General features: G+C 40.7%; 1 protein-coding gene across 2 annotated transcripts in view; it reads left to right on the forward strand.

The window, feature by feature from the left end:
* The window catches only part of LOC306845472 (low-density lipoprotein receptor-related protein 8-like), a 164,776-nt gene that overhangs the window by 137,249 nt on the left and 1,710 nt on the right, over nt 1–25,817 (forward strand). Inside the window, exons 12-18 of one of the 2 annotated variants that reach the window (XM_079378311.1) lie at nt 766–884; nt 1,715–1,854; nt 4,934–5,075; nt 13,267–13,419; nt 13,586–13,966; nt 17,448–17,522; nt 24,149–24,336. In XM_079378311.1, the coding sequence (XP_079234437.1) occupies nt 766–884; nt 1,715–1,854; nt 4,934–5,075; nt 13,267–13,419; nt 13,586–13,966; nt 17,448–17,522; nt 24,149–24,336 (1,198 nt within the window). Of the gene's footprint in view, nt 1–765; nt 885–1,714; nt 1,855–4,933; nt 5,076–13,266; nt 13,420–13,585; nt 13,967–17,447; nt 17,523–24,148; nt 25,109–25,817 lie in introns of those variants that run through there. The other variant, XM_079378310.1, reaches the window with a different exon arrangement.

The following is a 25,817-nucleotide window of genomic DNA, read 5'->3' on the forward strand; positions in this document are numbered from 1 at the left end:
CTGTGGGTAAAGTGCCCACTTCACTCTTATAGGAGCGGAGCTATGTGCTGACTTTTTTTAATGAGGATACTCTCACCTATTCATCTTGATTTTTGACAGGTGTTGAGCGTTGAAGTTTCAAGGCCATTGCTTTCTAATTTTCCACTTAAGTGCATCTGTTTATTTGGTAACATGAAGCTTTTGCGGCCCAAACAAAGGGAACTCCTCCAAGAACTCCACAAATTTGTGCAGAATAGTAATGTCATTCACAAAATTTTATATCACCTGCCCCTTGAATGGATTTTCAAGACTTCAAAGATGACTTAAAGTGGACCAAGCTTTGAAATAGTGAAGTGACATTCAGCCAAGTATGGTGACCCATACTCGGAATTCGTGCTCTGCATTTAACCCATCCAACGTGCACACACACAGCAGTGAACACACACACACCGTGAACACACACCCGGAGCAGTGCCCGGGGAGCAGTTGGGGGTTCGGTGCCTTGCTCAAGGGCACCTCAGTCGTGGTATTGATGGTGGAGAGAGCGCTGGACATTCACTCCCCCCACCTACAATTCCTGCCGGCCAGAGACTCGAACCCGCAACCTTCGGATTACAAGTCCGACTCTCTAACCATTAGGCCACGAAAAATATTTCATAATCCTTATTCTTAATCCTCATCCAGTAAATAACAAACTGGAAAAATGATGGTGGCAAAAAGGTTGAGAACCACTAGATCTGTCCATGATTCTGATTATGAACATTTTGTTTGTTTTGACCCCCTCAGGTTCATGTACTGGTCAGATTGGGGAACGCAGGCCAAGATCGAGAAAGCCGGAATGAACGGAGTGGATCGACAAGTTCTGGTTTCAGAGAGGATCGAGTGGCCCAATGGGATTGCGCTCGGTAAAACACCATTTGAAAGTTTTGCAGTTCAGTCAAATCAAGAGTATTCACATCTTCAAATATAGACAAAATAGAGAAAAAGACACTGGAGAATAGCTGAAAAGACAACAAAAGATGAAAGAGAAACAGCAGAGAGCAAAACAAAGCATATCATACCAAAAAGCAAGACACGAGAGAGCTGCGTTTGCCTTCATTACAAGAGACATCAACCAAAATACTAGAGGAGAAAGGGAAAAAAACATTAGGATTGAGAGAGACCAAACAAACCCAGAAAGAGTGAGGCAGAAGGAGAAGAAAGAGTGTTAAAAATGAAGAGCAGCCTCCTGTGGCCAACAGGGCTTTGAATCATTCACCTTCATTGTTTCTAATCAATCACCTGTCAGTTTGGGAAAAACTAAATGGAATTGCTCAAGCAACGCTGTCAATATCGCCATCATTTCTCTGGCTCACTTAACATGAAAGCCATTTGAAAAAGCAGTTATGGTAGACGGATAGACAAAAAGATATTGACAAAAAAGGTGGAATTGAGAATTGCTAAGTCTGTTTAGAAACAAAATACGTTCATAATGGGAAAAGTAACCTTGCAAAGCGGTGAGATTTTGAAGTGTTGCGAATGTTTCTCAAAGACTGTTTTTTCAATTGTGCCTTCCATTTAATTTCCAACTGACTTTTTTTACTTGAAATATGAAAAATCATACACTATGAAATATAAATGATCCCTTCAAGTACTTCCCACTATTCAACGTTTCCACTCATGTTAAATTAAAAGCATTTGTTGTATTATTAAAGTGCTACTTATATGTTCCATTAAAAGTTCTTTCCTCTTCCAGATCTGGCTAGCAGACGACTCTACTGGGTGGATTCCAAGCTTCATCTGATCTCCAGTGTGGACCTGAATGGAGACAACCGTAGAGTTTTGCTGTCCTCCATGGATCATCTTGGACATCCCTTTGCCCTGAGTCTTTTTGAGGTAAGCAAATTTATCAAATAATTTACTGAGGTACTCATTCATGCAGGCACAGATGGAGCTGCATTGGCAAGAACTTCCTACGCTCAGTTTGGCTCCATAATGCAACATAAACATGTTACTGCTCACAGGGTGTAGTTGGAGAACAGGGGTCTCACTGTGAGACAGTAACGCTTGCCAAGAGATGTATGGCTGTGGCACCAGCCAAAGACACAAACCAAATTAAAAAGCCTTTTTGCTTTGGCAGCTTCTAAGGCACCTGAAGGCAGGACCCGGCCCAAACAATAGATCACCTAATGCCCTTCATCAGGCCAGTCGATGAGCCAGCTCAGTAAGAGGGCACCCTGAGGCCAAACCCTAGAAGAAAACAATGTTTTTTCTTCATTCTTTTACTTTTGTCCAGGGCACACGTGAACTGAACCACTACTTTGCTACAGTATCCTTGAGGCTGGTCCTAAAGTATTCCATAAGGTCTCCACTTGGCTGTTGAAGTTGCAAAACAGTAGGGGACAACTGCGGCAAAAAAATGCCCTCTAACTTTAGGGGTGTTTTGTAGATGTGCTTAAAGGAGCATACAATCTTTCTGTATGAAACATTTGTGCTTTGGTGCCGGAGTCAATTCCAGTTAGCTCATTATTTTGGTTCATTATTTTTAATTGCATAATTTCTCAAAATTAAGTTACATTTTGTTTTCTCCAAGCACACATTTCCTTTTGGCAGTTGACAGCTTAAAAGTGAACAAAAAAGCATTAAGTAACGAAAATTGAAACTACTAAATGCCTTTGTCTTTTTTCCCATTTCCCTTTTTTCTAGTTTTTTTCATAATTTACTTACCTTTGTCATTCCAAACCCATATGGCAATTAATTTTTCAGTGAAACACCATGAAAGTCGTCAGTACAACTTGTGCCCTATTTTCCACATCTTCAGGGGAAATACAGTAGCTTTATGTGAAGAACCTAATGTTAATGAGATAATAATAATATAATAATTTAATTTAATAGTATTATGTATTTGGGATCAGTAAGATTTTTTTCATAGTTAATAGAAATTATTAATTTTATTCAGCAAGGATGCATTAAATAGTTTAAAAGTGACTGCAAAGACTTTTAAATTGTTTTCAAAAAAGGAATGCTGTTATTTTGAACATTCTATTCGGTAAAGATTCTTTAAAACGTATCATGGATTCCACAAAAATATTAAGTGGCAAAACTGTTTTCAAAATTGCTAATAATAAGAAATGGTTCATAAGCATCAAATGATTTCTGAAGGATCATGTGCCACTGAAGACTAGAGTAAAGTTCAGCTTTGCCATCACCAGATTAAATTTTATTATATTTTATTAATTTTATAACATTTTTTTATATATTAAAATGGAAACGTTAGTTTGAATTTAATTAATATTTCAAAGTTTTACTGTAAATAAATTATTTGCTGTATTGCAGACAGCTTTAGTGAACTAAGGGAATTATTTTAGAATATTAAAGAAGACAGCACTATACACCACATATTGGCTTCCAACACAGCAGACCTCAAATTACATATTAGAAATTTATTCCATTTTCCTGTCACCTTTTCAGACGATGTGTGACCTTTACATTGCCCTGTCTCATAAAACAGGCCAATATCTCCACACCAGCTTTCACATTATTTTATTAGTTAGTAGGAAGCACTGAAAATGTCAAGACCAATCCAGTTCCACAGGGATAGTTGCTCCTTCCCAAATGAAGCGAAGACTTTGATGAAAGGTTTTAATAAAGACTCTCCCCTCGCTCAAGGAGTACAAATTTCAGACTTGGATGTTAGAAGCCAGCCTTTTGTGTCATAGATTAAAGCAGTTATCTATATCAGATATGGTGCCTTCGTGGCCCGTACATTAGATGAGAGCTGCAATGCGGCAGAATTTGAATGCTGCCTAGTGCAGATTAAGGAGTCCTACTGATCAACAGCCACCAGCAGGAGCACCTGACGGAGCTCCACTGGGATCCAGCAGCCTGACCTTTCCAAAAAAGCACGGCTCTGTAAACATCCTCTAATACTCTGAGCCAGCCGCCCACTTGGGCATGCTCAGTCCTCTCAATCTTTTTTTTTTGTGCCCTCCCCCCTGTCCTTTTCTTTTGTTACCCCAAAAACACCCCCTCCCGAACTTCCTCATCCATTTCCGCATCCGTTTGAAAAGAAGATGAATCTTAGGTTGTCATAGTAACAGACCATCTCACCATGCACATTTGCAATATTTCTGTAGCGGCTGATAAGGACTGATCAGAGGAGGGAGGCAGACGGAGAATGTTGAAAGTGGTATTGTCAGACAGTGGAGCATGGGCTTTCAGGCTCATGTAGGTGAAGATACAAAGGAGAGATAGAGCTGCGAGCTTTAATTAGTCTGATGAAAAACCTTTGTGGTCCAAAAGACACAGAAGCCTTTATCTTCATTGTCATCTTCCTCCCTTTTCTTTCCTTTTTTTGCTGTCTTGCATCATATATAGAGAAATAAAATACATGCCCTACCGAATAATACCGCTTGGTTTTGATTTTTCTTTTAAACTTTCTATTCAGTTTATTAGCTCAAATTCCTAAACATTTTAAGTTTCCATTGAAAATGTTAAGCAGCACAATAATAAGATAATAATAAGAAATGTTACTTGAGCACCAAATCAGAATGATTTCTGTAGGATCTGAAGACTGGAGCAATGGCTGCTGAAAATTCAGCCATCACGTGAATAAATTACATTTTAAAATACATTAAAATAGAAAGAAAAATATTTTGAATTATAATATCTGTTTTACTGTGATCAAATAAATGCAGTCTCTATGAGCATAAGAGACTACTTTCAAAAACATTAATGTTAATAATGATACAGACCCTGAAGTTTTGAACAGTTGAAAAAGCTGGGCATAAAACTAACAAGTCACTTGCATTTATTCTTGTTTCCACACTTTTATACAAAGCAACTTGTATTCAAGATACACATTTACATATTATCAGTTACTGTGTTCATTGCAAGTGCTGTATTGTAATGTTTGAACCTCAGGACTGCAATAGCTCCAACTTGTATAGAATTCACATTCTATATGTTTCTACAGGACCGAGTTTACTGGACAGACTTGGAGGATGAGGCCATCTACAGCGTAAACCGGCTGACAGGGCATGATGTGACAATGCTGGCTCAACATCTCAACAACCCACTAGATGTGGTGGTGTTCCACGAGCTCCGGCAGCCTCAAGGTGAGAAATAAGCGTAGTACAGATAGAGACCACTTTACATCACTTTAAATGTGTATAGATTGGCCATTGTCAGGGAGTAACTAAGTACATGTAGCGGTTTATTAACTACATTTTTCAGCAGTGTGAATTAAAAAAAATAGGGTAGTTACAATAAAGGATATTTCCTGTAGGGTATTCCAGTAAAGAGATTTTTATTTATTTATTTATTCTTGGCTATTGGATTCATTCAACTTTATTTTAGTGAAGTAAAGAACCCTTTTACTGATTTATCTCGTTGTTTTATTATCTGCTCAGATTTAAAAAAAAATGTATTATAGAATCTGTTAAAAGCTTGTATTTTGTTAACCGTTTTGTTGGTAAATTGAGTATCTGATTATTTCAGCGACTATTTCAAAAGCTGGCAGATTTTTTTCAGCATTATTTATAGTTAATAGTGAGCACGTTTACACCACCATTCAAAAGTCTGGAATCAGTTTTGAAGGAAACCTCTTATGCACACCACAGCTGTATTTATTTAATAATAAAAAAATATATATAATAATAATATTATACAGGAAATTATAGTGAAATATTATTGCAGTTTAAAATAACTACTATTTTAATGTTTATACATTTATTCTTGTGATCGCAAAGCTGTATTTATTGGAAAAAAATTGTTTCAAATATTTTTTTCCAAAACATATATTCTTAATATTTTTGTGGAATTTTTTATTTTTTATGAATAGAAAGTTCAAAAGAACCGTACTTGAAATCTTTTGTAACAATGTAGTCTTTACTGTGCCTTTTGATAAATCTAATGTGTCCTTGCAGAATAATTTTTTTTTACTGACTTTTTGAAAAATAATCTTCCGTATCTTTCAGGTTGTTTTATCTATTGAGCTCAAAAGCCAGTGATAGATGTTATAATGCATTAGAGGACTCATATCACGAGGAATCAAATTGTTCCTGATCTTTTAGATAAAAGACTTTGATGTGCTGTGAAAACACTTTTCAACTTCCTCCCCTGTTCACAAAGACAATTTATTAAAACTAAGCCAAAAAAAACTTTGTTTTTCATTTCACAGGTAAAGAGTCCGTTTCTTAAAGGTACAGCAGCAAAGAAAAAAAATGCCTCTTTAATTATTTTTGCCTTTCAGGAGCTAATAGAAACGATGCTTGAATGGTATTATTTTCACAGTGTCACCTTTTTGGCATTGTTATAATAATGAGAGGCAAATCTTTGCTGACTCAGTCTTTTCCCCAGTAATAGCAGTCCTATTATTGAAAAGCATATTTATGGTGAATTTTTATTCTAGAGACAGGCAGAGAAAATGAAAGAAGCATGTATGTGTGTGCAGATTTTGATTCTTTGTTTTAATCCTTTTATCACAAACAGACCACGTGCAGCGTGCCAGCAGAAGAACCCATTTACAGTCTTCTCACATTAATAAATGAGAAGTGCTGTTTAAATCTAAATCAAAGAATTAAACGTTGCTCTGAAAATGCAAACGAAAGCAGGAAAAAACACTTATGCTGATCGAGAAATGATGAGAATGGAATCCAGTGGATTTTTGTATCTCAAGTGCCTCTGAGTGAAATATTAATCAGTTATGCATCCCTGCAAAACATGATTTTATGAGAATGTGTAAGAAAGAGCTGCACATAAAATATTATTCAGTAAAAAAAGTCTTCTGGGTATTGTTTGTAGAGCTTAACAACCTTTCCTAGAGATTTCCATTGTGCTGCATTGCTATATTGTTCAACTGACAATAACATAAAAAAATGATTCTAGTTGTTCGAGCTCCGTCAGTTTCTGGTCATAATACATGTATGTATTAAATCTATTAAGTTTAAGTACAAATATAACTATTCCTCAAGCCAAATAATTGATGTTCTCTTTCATAGGTTCACTCAACGCTGCGTAGCTTACGCAATGGGGAACACCCCTAGGTGTGACGATTGTCTGAAGCCCTTATAGAATCACGCCAATTCATTGGCTGATGGCGCGAGATGCCGCCCCTACGTCATACGTGATTGGCATAGACCCGCGATCGCGCCATCTTACTCCTCAGATTTTCCTCTCTTCAGAAGCGTTCGCTTCTCGCGGTTTTTCTGGCCCATTTTCGAAGACGTTAGTCTGGGATTCTTTCCACTTCAGCGACCGCATCTGTGGAATTGTATTCTCCTAGTGGTGTGTGGAATGGATTTTAGTCGGTGCCAACCGCCGTGCTCTCTCCTCATCGCGAGTGATGACCAGCACGGTAAGTGCGTCAGATGTGTGGGCCTGGCCCACGCGCGAGACGCTATTTTTTGGCATTTCCAATTGCAAGTACTGCGAGAATTTTACTTTAAAAACCTTGCGCGCTAGACTCGCGGTTTTTGACCGAGAATCTGCCGTTCTCCCTCGCCGCGCTGCTCCGGAGGCCTCCTCCCTCCGCGAAGCCGGGGCTTGGGGTTCGGATGCGGAGCTCGAGGCTATGGAGAGTGAGCAGTTTTCACTTTCTCTCCCTCCATCGCCTGGGCGTTACCGCGCGATTTCTCCGGTCCAGTTTTCTCGCGGCTGTCTTGCACCCAGCCCGGAGGCACGGGAAGCCGTTTCCTTCGGGTTGGAGGATATTTTGTATACTGCGGCCTCCGACTCTGAGGACTTCGGAGCCTTCTCCGGCCTATTCTGAACTCGTGGACGTTTTGGCGCGCGCCACTGAGAAGTTGAGCTTAGATTGGCCGGACGAGCCTCGCGAGTCCCAGTCATCTAAGCTCGACGAGCGTTTCCTCAGTGGCTCTGGTTCGCGCCCGGCGAGGAGGAAGTTGCCTTTCTTCCCTGACCTGCATCACGAGATTTCCAGGTCTTGGAAGCAGCCTTTCTCTTCCCGCCTCACTAATGCGGCGGCCGCTGACTTCACCAACCTCGTTGGTTCTGTGGAGCAGGGGTACGCCGCAGTCCCGGCGATCGAGGACACGCTCGCTGCACACCTCTCGCCGACTTCCGCCCCCTCGTGGAAGTCTCGCCCTCTCCTTCCGTCCGAGCCGTGTAGAACCACCTCTGCTTTGGTCGGTAAGTCCTACATGGCGGCGGGACAGGCAGGCGCGGCTCTCCACACTATGGCCATCCTTCAGGCCTACCAAGCTGAGGTACTGAAGGAGATGGATGAGGGGGATGGTGTGACCCCCGAGGCTGTTAAGGAGCTTCGCAGGGCTACCGACTTGGCCCTCCGTGCTACTAAGCATACAGCGCGGGCGGTTGGACGCAGTATGGCAGGTTTGGTGGCAACTGAACGCCACCTGTGGCTGAATCTGACGGAGATCAGGGAAAAGGAGAAGGCTTTCCTCCTTGACGCCCCGATCTCTAGCTCTGGCTTATTCGGTGATGCGGTTAACACTGTAGTCGATAAGTTCAGGGCTGCTAAAACGCAGTCAGCTGCGTTTAAGCAGTTCATGCCACGTCGTGCGCGCGAACCGGCCTCTGCCTTTGCCTCTGCCTCATCTTCTAGGGAGCGCCCGGCCCCCAGAAGGGAGCCAGTCGGTAGAGTGAGCGATCGCGATCCGGTGCATCCCCCACTATACACGGTCTGGGGAGCCCGTGGTCGTTCCGCTACTCGCCAGCGCCCCCGCAAGCGGATAGACTTGAAACGCCCGAACAAGCCCCCCGCGGCGGCTTCTTCGGGTCGCTCCTGATATGAGTATCAGGAAGAGGAGAGCTTCCCCCGCCTCGTTGGATCGCGACGGACCGTTAAAACGTTTCTGTCCGTCTCTGAGTTGCTCTCCTCCGCCAACTGTGCCATCCTCGCCGGTAGTGACGTCTCGAGGAGCGCAGGTCACTTCCCCTCTTCGGCGACCATTGAAGGTAAGAGACACTTCAGGTTTTCTCCCCTCAGAGTTGCTGCAGGCTGCAGACATTGTACACGCGGTAAGGGACACCCAGCGCTTTCCCCCCGCGCCAGTATCTCCTGCCCTTGCCTTTATGGCCTCATTAGGTCATGCCTCTGTGCACGAGGACGCTGTGAGCTCTCCTCTGCTTCAGCTAGGTACTTGCCCCTCCCTTCAGGGGTACGTTCAAAGCAGGGACCCCGTGTTGGTATCCCCCTTGATATGTTCCACTCCGCTACCTCTGTCGGCCTTCCTCCACGCCTGGAGGGACCTGCCGGGAGTGTCGCCCTGGATTCTTCGTACAATCCAGTTTGGTTACACACTCCAATTTGCACGCAACCCCCCCCCGTTTCAACGGGGTTCTTCTTACTGCTGTGAACAGCGCCAACGAGGCTTCTGTCCTACAGCAGGAAGTCTCCTCGCTTCTGCTCAAAGGGGCAATAGAGGAGGTCCCCTCTTCGGACCTAAAGCACGGCTTCTTCAGCCGTTACTTTCTAGTCCCGAAGAAGGATGGGGGTTTGCGTCCTATACTAGATCTGCGCAGGCTGAATTACTCTCTCTACAGAGGGAAATTCAGGATGCTGACGCTCAAGAGCATTCTTTCCCAAGTCCGAGAGGGGGACTGGTTCGTCACTGTCGACTTGAAGGATGCCTACTTTCACATCCAGGTGGTTCAGAGACACAGGAAGTTCCTCAGGTTCGCCTTCGGGGGAAAGGCTTACCAATACAGGGTTCTTCCCTTTGGGCTAGCTCTGGCCCCAAGGACGTTCACCAAGTGTATGGATGCGGCTCTAGCCCCGCTGAGGCTCCAGGGCATCCGCATCCTCAACTACCTGGACGACTGGCTCGTTCTAGCCAGTTCCAGGGAGCAGGTGATTCGTCACAGGGATTCTCTCCTTTTCCACCTTCGTGCGCTTGGCCTCCGGCTGAATGGCCAGAAGAGCGTGCTCACTCCAGCTCAACAGACCACATTTTTGGGGGTCTGTCTGGACTCAACCTCGATGCAGGCCCGTCTGGCCCCTGCTCGGGTGGAAAGCATCCAGTCGTGCTCGGCCCGCTTCAGGCTAGGCCGTCGCGTATCAGTGGGCTTGTGTCGCAGGCTCCTGGGCCTTATGGCAGCGGCTTCCCCGGTTCTCCCCTTGGGGCTGCTCCATATGAGACCATTCCTCTGGTGGATGAAGTCCCTTGGTATTCACCCCTCTTGGCCATCCCTCCGCCTACTAAGAGTGTCAGGCGCCTGTCTTCGCTCCCTCTTAGTGTGGCGGGACCTCAATTTTCTCCACACAGGAGTGAATATGGGGTTAGTCTGCCGTCGCCAAATGATAACGACGGATGCTTCCCTCTCAGGGTGGGGGGCGGTCTTCGAGGGAAGACCGGCTTGCGGTGTTTGGTCAGGCAAGTACCTGACGTGGCACATAAACGGTCTGGAACTGAGAGCGGTTCACCTAGCTCTCACTCACTTTCTTCCATTCCTGGCGCACTCTCACGTCATCGTCAGGACGGACAACATGGCGGTGGTGTCTCACATCAATCGCCAGGGGGGCTCCCGATCGCGCACCCTGAACAGGCATGCACGTCGGCTGCTTCTTTGGGCACAGGGCAGATTCTTGTCCCTGAGAGCGGTCCATGTCCCAGGGGTCCTGAACCTAGCGGCGGACTTTCTGTCAAGGCAAAAACTCAGGTCGGGGGAATGGATGCTGAACCACCGGACGGTGGATCAGATTTGGGAACGTTTCGGCGCAGCAGAGGTGGACCTCTTTGCGTCTCAGGAGTCGACTCAATGTCCCCTTTGGTTCTCCCTCTCTCATCCTGCCTCTCTGGGGATAGATGCGCTAGCGCACCCATGGCCAGACATGAGTCTGTATGCTTTCCCTCCGATCAAGCTCATCCCAGCAGTATTGTGCAGGGTGAGGACATACGGAGTCCGTCTTCTCCTAGTAGCCCCGTTCTGGCCTTCCCAGACGTGGTTCTCGGAGTTGGTCTCCCTTCTGGAGGGCGAGCCGTGGGAAATTCCAGTCAGGAAAGACCTGCTGTGTCAGCTTCAGGGCAGAATTTGGCACCCACATCCGGAGATCTGGAAGTTGTGGGTATGGCCGATCATAGGTCGCCCTTAGCTTTTGGTCTCTCAGATGGAGTCCGTGAGACCATTAATAGTGCCAGGGCCCTTTCCACTAGGAAGCTCTACTCCTCCAAATGGAGGGTTTTTGAATCCTGGTGCTTGGCTCATGTTGTAGACCAGTTAACTGCCCGGTTGGTTCAGTGCTGGAGTTCCTACAGGATAAGTTTTCGGCTGGAGCGGCCGCTACCACCTTGAGGGTCTACGTTGCGGCTATTGCTGCTCGAAGGGACTCAGACGATGTCCCGCTGGGTAGACATCGTCTAGTATCTTCCTTTATGCGTGGGGTTAAGCGCTTGAGGCCGGTTCGTCCTCCTAGTTTCCCTTCTTGGGACCTTTCTGTTGTCCTGAAGGGGTTGATAGAGTCTCCTTTTGAACCTCTAGAGTCAGCTCCCGTGAGGATTCTGACATTAAAGGTTACTCTTTTGTTGGCGTTGGCCTCGTTCAAGCGTGTGGGAGATCTGCAGGCTCTGTCGGTCAGCGAGTCCTGCACTGAGTTTGCTCCTGGTCTAGTCAAGGCATTTCTGAGACCTAGGCCTGGTTATGTCCCCAAAGTTCTCTCTACGTCTTTTCGTTCACAGGTGGTAATGCTGCAGGCTTTCTCTCCCTCCTCCTCGAGTGAGGGCGATGATAGGCTTCATCTGCTCTGCCCTGTTAGAGCCCTGAAGGTGTATGTGGACCGTTCCAGCCAGTGGCGTAAGTCCCTACAACTGTTGGTGTGTTTTGGTGCAGGCCGCAAAGGGCTAGCCGCATCTAAACACACAATATCCCACTGGGTTAGGGATGCTATTTCGTTGGCCTATGAGGTGCGCAGTCTGCCTTCACCTCTGGACATCAGAGCTCATTCCACCAGAGGGGTGGCCTCCTCCCAAGCTTTGTTTAGAGGGGTTCCCCTAGAGGACATTTGTATGGCGGCAGGTTGGTCCTCTCCGCATACTTTTGTGAGGTTCTATAACCTTGATGCAAATACAGCTCCTGGTTCCCAGGTTCTCTCTGTTTGAACCAGCTAGGTTTGTAGTGCTCTGGTCTGTAATGGGCCAGGTCTGGCAGCGCGTTAGCTTGGCGTGTGTGGTATTTCGTTCCCATTGCGTAAGCTACGCAGCGTTGAGTGAACCTATGAAAGAGAACGTCTCGGGTTACTTGCGTAACCCATGTTCTCTGAGTAGGGAACGAGACGCTGCGTCCGCTGCCAAGCTCCTCTTGCTGTCGACCTGCTTCTTCGACAGGAAAATCTGAGGAGTAAGATGGCGCGATCGCGGCTCTATGTCAATCACGTATGACGTAGGGGCGGCATCTCGCGCCATCAGCCAATGAATTGGCGTGATTCTATAAGGGCTTCAGACAATCGTCACACCTAGGGGTGTTCCCCATTGCGTAAGCTACGCAGCGTCTCGTTCCCTACTCAGAGAACATGGGTTACGCAAGTAACCCGAGACGCTTTCTGATGCATATACTCTAGGATGCCATACACATTACAAAAGACAAGCATGATTACTGACTGTAATATTGTAATAAATAACAGTAATATTGTGAAATATTATTACAATTTAAAATACCTGTTTTCTATTTTAATATATTTAGTTATTTATTCCTGTGATGATGTAGCCATTACTCCAGTATTCAGTGTTACATGATCCTTCAGAAATCATTCTAATATACTGATTTGGTGCTCAAGAAACATTTCTTATTATTATAAATGGTGAAAACAGTAATATTTTTATGGAGGTTATGATGCATTTCTTTCTTTTTTTCCTGAAAGTTCAAAAGAACAGCATTTATTTGAAATATTCATTTTTGTAACATTATAAAGGTCTTTACTGTCACTTTTGCACCCAAACATATAGATGGTAGTGTAAATTAAAATTATATACTTTTTCATACTCAAAACCACAAATTAAGTGATAAATGACTTTTGCAATATAAACATACATTTGCTTTGGTTAATTTATATAAATGGGTTTTCTTAACTGGTTAATATATCTTATGCACTTTATGGCCATGGGCAATTGCATAGAAACCAATTTTGAAGTGAATACAAATGTGGACCTTTTATTTCCAAACCCCATGTGTTACAGCTTTCACTGAAAATGAATGACCTCCAGTGTTTGGTCAGTCAATGTGAAGGCATCTTAATAGTTCAGCTGCCATGTTAATATTTTTATGTTTGATCTCGTATATACTACTATGCAACCAATCCAGAGACTAATTCAACTCTGTTTTTCCCTATAGCTCCAGACACGTGCAACATGGGAAGTCTGCCCAATGGCGGCTGTGAGTACCTGTGCCTCCGAGCTCCTCAGATCACAGACCACTCGCCCAAATACACGTGTGCCTGTCCCGACAACATGGAACTGGGCCCAGACATGCGCCGCTGTGTGACAGGTAACAAAATACAAGGTCAAGTTTAGGTCAAGTTTACTCATACTATACACTTTAAAGAAACAAACGTCACCTGATTCAGGTTTGGGAGTTGAATGTTGTCTTTTAGACAAACTCAAGAGATTACAGGAAGTCAGCTGACTCCATATATCTGTTTTGTTTGTTGTAGTCAAACCCAAAACAACAACTTCTGCAAGTACAACCACTACTACAACACCAGAGCCTTCTACTACCGTGACTCCTACAACCACCACTCCAGCTATAAACACAGATACACCTACAACAACAAGTACAATCTCTACAACTACACCTACAGCGACAATATCAAGTACAACCACCACCAGCCCCACCACAACCACTCATTCCAGCTCACATCGTTCCACCACCACACACTCCACAGCCACTTCAATCACAGTGACCACTCAGTCCAGCACTACAGCACCAGGGAAACAGCCAACCTCCACCCAGACGACAGCAGATCACAGACAGACGTCTACAACCATCCACGGCAACAGCATACAAGGGGCCAATGGTAATCTTTCTCATCGCGGTGAGTTTCCCTTTCTGATTTTGTGTCAGTCTTATTTGTCTGCTTCTATATTATTCAAAATTATATTACAATGCATAATATAATACAGTGTAATGCAATAACTTGAGTACATCTTTTCTATGAAGAGTATGCTTTAAAAATAGCTCTTTAAAATATATATATATATATATATATATATATATATATATATATATATATATATATATATATATATATATATATATATATATATATATATATATATATATATATATATATATATATATATATATATTTTTTTTTTTTTTTTTTTAGACAGGTTGTAAAAGATTCAGCTCTTCAAAAATGTAATGAAATTTTCAATTCATCATTATTTGTATTTGTAAAAAATATTTTTACCTTGATTCATTAACTTTAAAAAAAAAATAATGGTTAAGAAGGTGTATTCAAGGTGTTGGGAAAAAATGTACTTTTACTTGATGGTTACACCATGTGACATTTTAGCATCATTCAAAAAATTAAACCTTTCTTGAATATGGTATAAATATTTTTCTAAAGCATATGGAACCAACATGAATACAAAGAGTGGAGTTTTTTTATCATGGAGATTTAAAAGTTGACAGTGACAACAAAGCCATTCAAAATTCATTTTTTTTTATTATGTTCTTTTGAACTTTCTATTCAGCACAAAATCCTAAAAAAAAAACTGCATCACTGTTTTCAGAAAATATTGCTCAGAACTGTTTTCAACATTAATAATAAGAAGAAATGTTTCTTGAGCACCAAATCAGAATGATTAATGATGACACTAATGAAAATTCTGCTTTGCCATCACAAAAATAAATTACATTTTAAAATGTTAAAATAGAAAATACTTATTTGAAATTGTTATAATCTCTCACAGTATTACGGTTTTTACTGTATTTTGATCAAATAAATGCAGCCTTGGTGAGCATAAAGTCTTAAAAATATAAAAAATCTTGACTGAAGTAATGGCTGCTGAAAATTCTGCTTTGCCATCACAAAAATTAATTACATTTTTAAATATATTAACATAGAAAATGCTTATTTGAAATTGTAATAATCTCTCACAATATTACTGTTTTTACTGTATTTATGATCAAATAAATGCAGCCTTGGTGAGCATTAAAGACTTATTTCAAACAAAACCCTAAAAATCTTACCAACTACAAACTTTTGATGTCATTGACCTTTATGTAAATATTCATTGGACTGTTATATAAGAGCAATATCGTGATATTGTGTTGTTTTACTTGTATTGAACTTGTGTTGTTTTACTGAATTCCATCAGCACTGATATTTACATTTACATTTACATTTATTCATTTAGCTGACGCTTTTATCCAAAGCGACTTACAATTGCTATATATGTCAGAGGTCGCACGCCTCTGGAGCAACTAGGGGTTAAGTGTCTTGCTCAGGGACACATTGGTGTCTCACAGTGGATTCGAACCCGGGTCTCTCACACCAAAGGCATGTGTCTTATCCACTGCGCCATCACCACCATGATATTCAGCTGAAGCTCATATAATTGCTCTCCTACAGTACTAATACAGCAGTCCTCAGAGTCTGTGAAACTTAATGTGTGGTGGAATTTGCTTGCCAAGCGTTGCTGGGCCACTTGAGAGTGATAGATGAGGCAGCAGTGGTCGCCCAGGGTCCCAGAGTGTGTCTGTGCTGAATTAGAACAGCCAGTGAAGAGAGCGGAGCAGCCAGCCCTGACTGATGAACATTGCCCTCAGCCTTGTTCCTCTCCACACTCAGTGTTTCACTCTCACCCCCTACAGCCTCTGGGCTTTGACTGGGGACACTCAGGTACACGGCCACCTGGACACAGCAGGAAAAAAGGCATTAGTGACTTCAGTAATAGGATCTACATCCATGATAACCCTCTGAAAGTCTTCGAAAGGTCTGTCGAGACTAAAAATATGGAAAAACAACCAACATTTTAGTAGCCTTTACACCTCTCAGCCCATAATCAAAGCACAGAAGCGCTCATTCTTGATGCTAACCATAAATTTGGGTTCTTGAATGTTTTATGACTGCCAGCATATTACATGGTAGACACGGTGAAATTCTCCATTAGATAAAACCTGTACATTGCTGCACTGAGGACAGTGATGAATTACGCCAGCACCCTTTCTGCCTTTTTATGGCTGCTTGCTAATGAAGACAAAAAATTGTCTGTAGAATTCTACAAATGTGGCTCTTTTTTTAAACACTTCTGTTGGATCAGTAAGATTTATTTTATTTATTTATTTATTTATTTTATAAAGATTTTTTTCCAGCAAGAATGCATTAAATTGTTCAAAAGTTACAATAAGGACTTTATATTGTTAATATTCTTTTAAACTTGAAAAAAAATCACAGTTTGAATAACAATATTCAGCAGCGTAAGTTTTCAACATTGATAATAAGAAGTGTTTCTTGAGCAACAAATCAAAATATGTGACCCTGGACTAAAACGCAGTCATAAGGGTCAATCTGAAAGCTGAATAAATAAGCTTTCCATTGATGTATGGTTTGTTAGGATAGGACAATATTTGGCTGAAATACAACTATATGAAAATCTGGAATCTGAAGGTGCAAAAAAAAATTGTTTTGAGTTAATGAGTTTGGATACACTCCTTCATCTTTTCACCAACATATGGCTCTGTGAATAATGATTTTATGGATGTAATAAATCCTTAAGCAAGAGGAAAAATTTTATTCTCTCTTAATAGTAACTTAAAAACCCCCATTTAAAACAGGAACTACATACTATAGACAAACAGAAGCAGATGATGCAAATTAATGGAAACCCACATGTCACTGGTATCACATAAATAACACACTCACTGTAGCTTTAAGAGGATCCCCTTACCGATAATATGTTTTCTTGATTACCTTTCCCTTTATGTGCAGTTTTTACTACATGCACTGCAGTTGTTTTGTTTCCTACCGATTTTCCAAGCCCTCAGGCTTTGTCTGTATCTGTATGCCAATGCTGTACCATCTAGTCCTCTTAATCTCCCGGCTCAGACTCCATTATCAGACACTAATTATGCTGTAGCTAATGGAGGGCCACGTGCTAATTGTGAGATTGAGGTGGGATTTATATGGTGGAAACAACCGCTCAGCAGAAACCTTAAAAGGGAAAGCAACAGCACAAAGCAAAGTACTGTATGAATAGCAATATATGGCCTTGGGTAAATGGACAAGTAGCAGTGTAAATGGACACTTCACTATACAAATTGTAGAAGAATCATTTAAATGAAAATGGCAGTGAAAACATACCTGTTAAATACTGCAACCTCAGTCAGTGTTTATTTTGATGCTGGAATAGAAAAATCTGTTTTCATTTGCTTACTCTCAATAATTGTGGACCATACGGTGCTGTTTACTAAACTGCAGATGACAGGATCTGTTATGATCTTGTGATTTAAATATAAAGTTAATACAGTCTTTCTTTCTTCATCTTTCGTTCCTTTTTCTGTTTCAGCTGGCAGTGGAAATGACCACTTCCTCCTTGGTAGCAATATCACCGTTGCGGTTCTGGGTATAGTCATTCCGATAGGTGAGTATTAAAGTTAACTAAGCATTTTATCCTGCATTTTGAATTCAGGCTTGTTCACCCAGTGGATGAACAGCTTTTGCCCTTGAGCTTTATGTGCACTACCTGCTTTGGAGACACTTATGGTGGTCCTAACTAGCCATTTATAAACTTGCTGCTGCTCCATTTAGCTTAATATTCCAGGTTAAATACAACAGTGCTATCGACAGCATGCTATTTATTCCAAAAATAATTTTAACTCCATTTTGAGTTTGTTAAAACTACAAAGAAAAACTTACAGAATGAAAGTCTGTATGGCTGGCATATCAAAGGGTTGAAAAGCAGAAATGTGAAGCTCATATTTTTGCCATCTGATTTTAATGTCCTTCTTTGCAACAAATCCATTTTCTGCACTCTGCAAACATATGATGCATAAAAAAATTGTAATATGTATTCTTAGAGATGACTCGAAATAAATCAGTAAAAGATTTTTTGGAATAATCTGTCAATTGTTATTCCAGCATGGTACACAATGTGGAGGACATATATTTTTGCTTCTCTGATAAACATTTTTATTGATTTTTCAAATATTACTTAAGTAAACATCTTACATTTAGATAGGAATTATTTGTATGAAAAGGAATTTAAACATGAATTTGCTTGTTGCCTAGAAACAGCATTGTGCAGTGAAATCGATGTTTCAGTTTTTGTAAACTCCACTGAATTAAAAGATTTTTTTGTCTTTCTTTTCATTACGTTTCTTTACAAATATTTAAATAAATAAATCAAGAACATTTCTTTTAGAACATATTTAATGAAGCCCATTTTATTTAAAAAAAAGTTAATTCAACTTTTTTTTAAACATTGCTTTCATAATTTTAATATATGATTTATATTATAACTATTAAGTCAAATTTGTATTTTCCAGGTTGATGAATTTCTGGTTTACGTGTTAGCAAAACTTTTTTCTCTGGGTGGGATTTGCTCTATTAAAACGTGCTTTGTGGATATACATTTATATTTAATTATATTTATAAAATATATTTATAAATTTTTATTATATTTATATACTTATTTCTATATTTTTCACAGACGAGTAAACTCATGCTTCAGACTAGTCTGAATATGGTTATACTTTGGTCACAGTGTGATATTTCCATAATTTAAAAGAGCTTCTACACATTAGATTATCCACAGATGCTGTCGATTGAGCTTGAATTGTATTTAATCCAGAATGTTCTTTCTAAATTAATTGTCTATTTCAAAAGTGTATATGACAGCAGCCTACAACATGTTTTTAAATATGTTGTGCTCATTATGAAATTAGTGCTTTATAAATGGTTAATTTTTGATCCTACAAAAAGAAGTGTCGCTCATGCATTTTGATTTTGTGATCATTCTCTCGGTTAGTTTCTATACATCATCCTTTTGACGGTTTGATCAAACTAAATAACAGTACATATATATATAAAGTACAGTAAATGTGTATATATATCATAGTTTCTACAGAAAGTCTCTGTCAAAAGGACTTGATGGGCTTCATTGATTGTCTGAGCTGTGCCTGGAGAGTGGTTTAGTGGGATTGAAATGACCTTGTCTGTACTCATATTCAACTGAAAGATACTAAGCTTTCTCTAAAAACTGCTTTAACAGCTCTTTGTAATTGCAGTACTTCTACGGCCACCACTCTTATCTTAAAATTGTAACGTTTTTCTAAATGCTTTTTTTTATTGTAGTTTGGTTAAAAATCGAATGTAATTCTTAGACAGAATGCATTCCAAGTGTTTATAGCGAGACAATAGAACCTGAGTGATGGAGGAAAACACATCATGAGGAGGTCTCTGCGGCCCCCCCAGACAAAAGAGCAATTAGGAAGAAGATCCAGGGGACCAGAGCAGCCACGGCTGATCTTTTAAATTAGGGAATGGGTTAGCCAGCCGCTGCAGGAAAGCCACACATGGTTATCAATTCACCCTGAATAGCAATGTGCTCCCCCTAACCATTCACATGTAGGCGTGTGTGAGCATACACACAGTCCAATTCGATTTCTCCTGGTCCCCTTAGACCCCTGCTTTCTCACTGAGCAGCATGTGAGCACCCCCTTCACATATTCCACTAAGCCACTACGTGTCTGTGTCTGGGTGTGTGAGAGAGTGAATGGGAAAGGTGTGTTTTTGGCAGCCCTAGTTTTAAAATATTCATATATGCTAGTAGTGATATGATCAGACTCTTCTTAAATTATGTACACCACCATTCAAAAGATTGGGGCTGGTAAGATTTTTGAATGTTTTTGAAAGAAGTCTCTTATGGTCACCAAGGCTGCATTTGTTTGATCAAATATACAGTAAAAACAGTAATATTGTGAAATATTATTGCTATTTAAAATAAGTGTTTCCTATTTTAATATATTTAAAAAAGTAATTTATTCCTATTTCGGCAAAGCTAAATTTTCAGCAGCCATTACTCCAGTCTTCATGATCCTTTAGAAATAATTTTAATATGCTGATTTTAATGTTTTTGTGGAAACCATGATACATTTTTTTCAGATTTGTTTACTTTGATACATAAAAAGTTTAAAAGAACAGCATTTATTTGAAATAGAAGGCTTTTGTTATTATACCATAACCTTTCATTAGTTAATGCATTTTGACTAAATAAAAGTATTTATTTAAATCTTACTAACCCCAAGCATAAAAGCAGTTTAGAATGCATTTATAGAAAGGAAAGGGGAAGTGGTGTGTGGCCAAGTATGGTGACCCATAATCGGAATTTGTTCTCTGCATTTAACCCATCCAAGTGTACACACAGTAGTGAACATACACCCGGAGCAGTGGGCAGCCATTACGTGCTGCTTACTATGCATTATACACTGTTTATTGCTTTCAGTTTTTTATTTTATTTGAAACAGTATGCACATTTCATCAGTTACACAACCTCACAGCACTAAAATTAATTTTGTTACCATCAAAAATAAAAAAAATTCCCATAACTTTTCAAATTTTTAATTGTGGCACACATTTCAATGAAACCATATAGCCCAAGTCTGCCATGATGCACCTTAAGGTTTGAGTGTGTGAGCTTGTACAGTGCCCTCCAAAAGTATTGGAACAGTAAAGTCAAAATTGCTCTGTTGGCTGTGGAGTCAAGACATTTACAAATATGATTAAAAGATGAATATGAGACAAAACTACACAATGTCACATTTTATTATTGGGTGATTCAACACAGAGATGTTTTACCAGCTAAGAAGATCAGCACTTTTAGAGTTTCATTCCCCTATCTGATGTGAGCATAAGTATTGGAAGAGTTGCCTCACAGGTCTTTCTAAGTGATCAGCTGTGTCCTGTTGCATTAATTCTTCAAATTTTAAAAGCAGGGAATGTGTCGTATCAGTTATATCCATTACTTCTATATTCTGAATCTTGCATTCGATGATGACACACAAACCAGGATGAAGATGAGGGAGCTGACTTTGAGAGAAAAGCAAGCAATTTGGAATCTAAAAGAAAATAAGTCAATTAGAGCTATAGCAAAAACAAAGGGCATGGAGAAATCAAGAGTTTGGAAACCACCAGCGACACCAGCAACCAACAACTACCTGATCGGCTGAGAAAACAACAGTAGCTGATGACAGACAAATCATAAAAGCTGTGAAAATGAACCCTAAAAGACGTGTCTGTAAAATCACCAACAACTTCCAGAAAGCTGGGGTGATGCTCTGACAATCTACTGTCCTCAGGAGACTCTGACACAGAATAACAGATGCTACACAGCAAGATGCAAACCTCTGACCAGCACTAAAATTAGAAAGTAGTAGTAGTATTATAACTTTATTGTGAAGTGACATACTGCCAAGTATGGTGACCCATACTCGGAATTCGTGCTCTGCATTCAACCCATCCAACGTGCACACACACAGCAGTGAACACACACACTGTGAACACACACCCGGAGCCGTGGGCAGCCATTTATGCTGCAGCGCCCGGGGAGCAGTTGGGGGTTCGGTGCCTTGCTCCAGGGCACCTCAGTCGTGGTATTGAGGGTGGAGAGAGCGCTGGGCATTCACTCCCCACCTACAATCCCTGCTGGCCCGAGACTCGAACCCGCAACCTTTGGATTACGAGTCCGACTCTCTAACCATTAGGCCACGACTTCCCCCTAAAAGAACTAGCACTCCCCGTTGGGGAATCGAACCCTGGTCTTCCGCGTGACAGGCGGAGATACTGTCCACTATACTAATGAGGACAAAACTGCAAAGCGAGCAAGCCAGGAGTCAAACCTAGAATCTTCTGATTCATAGATGCATTATCCATTGCGCCACTGGCCCACTGTCCACCTAAGTGGAAAATTGTCTTTTGCTCATCAACACAAGATAACAGCATACAGAGTAAAATAAAATCACAATAAGTAGTCACGTACACTGCTTAGATACAAAGTTGCTGAATTAAGGATTCTAATTGCTTTGGGGATAAAAGACCTCTTAAATGCATTTTCATTTGCTAGAGGAACTCTATAACGTCTGCATGACTTCAAGAGCTCAAGCTGGCTGAAAAGAGAATGAGAGCCATCTGCAAGAATAACTCTCACCTTCTTCTTTGTCCTTTCTACATAAAGTTGTGTTAATTGATTCTGAGGCCTGCCAATTATTTTATTTGCCGAGGATACAATTCTGGAAAGTTTATTCTTGAGTCTGCAATTTATATGCTCGTACCAGACAGAAAGATGAAAGGTTAAAACACTTTCAACAATGGATTTATACACAAGTTCCAAGATGTGCTTACTAACACCAAGACCACTAAGCTGTCTGAGAAGAAAGAGTCGCTGAGAGCATCTTTTAAAAATGTACTCTGAATTATCAGCAAAAGTCAACTGAGAATCCAAAATTGATCCAAGATACTTCAAATGTTCCACAATTTCAACTTGTTGGCTCTCAAGTGAAATCGGCACACGTCACATCTCGTTTTGTACATATAATTAATTATTTAGTCTTGGCAACATTAATTTCTAATTGGCTAGAGCAACACCAAGTTTCAAGAGTCTTAATGTGGGTCAGGTAGGCCAGATCATATGTATGGTTCGTTTTGTCCAACAGGCCAACCAGGGTCATATCATCAGCGTATTTAAATAGTCTAAAATTTTCCTCATTAATTGTAAATTCATTAGTAAAAATAGAAAACAACACAGGGGAAAGAACACAATCTTGTGGGCAACCATTGCTCACAGTGAGCACATCAGACATCACCCCTCTAACACAGACTCTTTGTGGACAACAAGATAGAAAATTTCTAATCCAAAGGACGAGCCCTTGATTAATATTAAGATCCACTAGCCTTTTTAAAAGATGTGTCTTCATTGAATTAAGACAGGCTTTAAGACCGTCTTCTTAAGACCAGTAGTCTTATTCGACTTTAGTTTTCTAAGACTTGCAATAACATCTGTCTGCTTAATAACTATAGATTCCTCTACACTAAGATTTTTACTTATCTCATGACATTGTGTCTTACCTTCCACTGTATCGAATCTACAATAAAAGTTATTCAAATCATTAATAAAAGTTTGACCATTTCTGACCGAACTATTATCTTTTTTATTTGACCTGCCCATAAGTGTATTTAGTCCCTCCCAAGGCAAGATTGGAGTTTGAAAAAAAGCACACAGGTGAGCCAGAAGAGTTTTGGAACTGTGTTTATGGACCGATGAGACAACGATTTACCTTTATCTGAGTGATGGGAAAGCAAAAATGTGGAGAAAAAAGCAAACTGCAAATGATTCCAAGCATACAGCCTCATCTGTAAAGCATGGTGGAGGTGGTGTCATGGCATGGGCATGCATGGCTGTCTCTAAAACAGGCCCTCTCAACTTTACTGATGATTTAATGTATAATGACAGTAGCAGAATGAATTTGGAAGGGTACAAAACCGTCTTGCCTACCAATATTCAAGAAAATGCCACCAGATTCATTGGGAAGTGCTTCATATTGCATCAGGACAATGACACAAAACACCCTGCCAGTTCAGTCAAGGAATTTATAAGGGCAAAGAAATGGAAAGTCTTAGATTGGCCAAGTCAATCTCCAGTTTTAAATCCGATTGAACATGAATTTCACCAGCTGAAGAGGAGAGTAAAGGCAGAAACTCCCCAAAAGAAGCAACAATTGGAACTGGCTGCATTAAAGGCTGGGGAGAGTATTTCAAAGGATAGACCAAGAGTCTGGTGATGTCTATGGGTCACAGACTCAGTGCTGTGATTGTGCTCAAGAGATCTGCAACTAGATAATAACTTTTAATCTTTTATATCTGCCTTATTTTCAACTGTCCCAATATTTATGCTCACATCAATGAGTGGGATGAACTCTAAAAGTACTGTTCTTTTTATTTGGTAAAACATGTATGTGTAGAAACGGCTAATAATAAAATGTGACATTCTGTAGTTTTGTCTCATATTCATCTTTTAATCATATTTGCAAATGTCTTGGCTCCACAGCCAACAGAGCAATTTTGTCTTTACTGTTCCAATACTTATGGAGGGCACTGTATATATATATATGTATATGTATATGTGTGTGTGTTTGTCATTATGCGCCGCTCTGTGTCCCCTGGCTGTGTTAACGCCCCCGCCGTATGTGTTGACTGTGTGTTAAACGCATGCAGTTCCTATCCTTGCCACAGTGGTCATCGGCCTGCTGTGTACCGGAGGCTACCTGGTGTGGCGCAACTGGAGGAGACGGAACACCAAGAGCATGAACTTCGACAACCCTGTTTACCGCAAGACCACAGAGGACGACGACGACGAAATCCACATCGGCCGCAGCGAGCAGATCGGCCACGTCTACCCTGCAGTGAGTGGCAGTGCCAGACAGCCATACCTAGCACTGCCACTGGGGGGCGGTATCCCAGACCCGGCAGCTCACTGGTACTCAGGGGCACCTATGCTGTCCAGCGCAAAGTGAACAAAGGGAGGAAGGCAGTCGGATAGTGATTAAAATGTGGGCTACGACAGTGTTCCATAAGAGAGGGCATTATGCTGCCTCTTCCCAAACACATTTATATTCATAATTCACCACACATTTTCATTCAAATGTATGTTTAATTAGTGTATGGATTACCATGTTAGGTTTCATTAGTCTGTATGTGTTTCCCATAGAGTCCAAAATCGCATACTCTCTGAGTAGGTACTTCTTTTGAATAAGGAATTGCTAATATTGTAGTATATAGTATGAATGTGTGTAATATGAATTTAATCCAGATCTACAACGTGTTGTCATTATCCCCTATCACACAGTAATACCAGTAAATTGCCGTAAAATTACCACAATGACTTACACTGGTAAATACAAATATGTGCTGTTTTTACCGGTAAAGCACCGTTCACACATTAGTTTCAAAATACCAGTAAATTCTGAATCAGAAATGACCTCTTAATGGTTGCACCTCTTAGTGTTGTGTTTGTAAACATGGAGGGGTATACGTGGTCAGTGTTTTTGTTGATGTCTTCATTTTTGTGTCAAACGTTTACATTCATGCAGCTGCTTTTGGCCCAGAGACATCGTATTAGTCGACTTCAAATTGAACAGCGCAGAATAAAAACATCCTCAGCAAATTTTGAATTTCAATGGCTCTGGATTGGCCCAGAGTAGACGTCTTGTGTCAGTGAGTTCTGAGATTGTACATGCTAATACCGGTAATCTCGTTCTGCCTTCACACAGAGGAGATTACCGGTAATTTACTGGTAAAGTTACAACATCTCATACCGGTAAACTGCCGGAATGAATTTACCGGAATTTTGAAAAGGTCCTGTTCACACATGATCTCTTAACGGTAATTTAAAGTCTGAATGTGTGAAAGGTGCTATTGTCATGTGACCTATCATCTCTTTACCTTGGCATAATGGGATAGTAAAGCGCTCATTCGAGGCAGAAATAGTAGGTTACCCAGGAACTTTTCGCCTATTGTTTTATGACTACTATGAATTCACACATACTACTCTTTTCATATACAGTTTTCTCCTACTATGTACAAGGATATTATGCGATTTTGGATGCAGCCACAGTCTTGGTTTCTCGTGTTGTGTGTGTGTAAAGCTTTAAATGCTTTCCATGTTTGAAAGCTTTGAAATTGTGCTCTCCCATTATCCCATTGTTGTTTTTTTATGAATTCAGTATAACTGCTTTAGGGATGAGCAACGAGCACCTTAAATGACTGGACAATCTTTTAATATATTCTTATTTATTTATGTAGGTGTTTTGCTGGTAATTTATTTGGATGATGTAATGATTGATTCATATATTTGCATAACTGTCGGCCTGGGCTGAAATAGTTA

The sequence above is a fragment of the Barbus barbus genome (assembly GCF_936440315.1).
Source record: "Barbus barbus genome assembly, chromosome: 25".
NCBI lineage: Eukaryota > Metazoa > Chordata > Actinopteri > Cypriniformes > Cyprinidae > Barbus > Barbus barbus.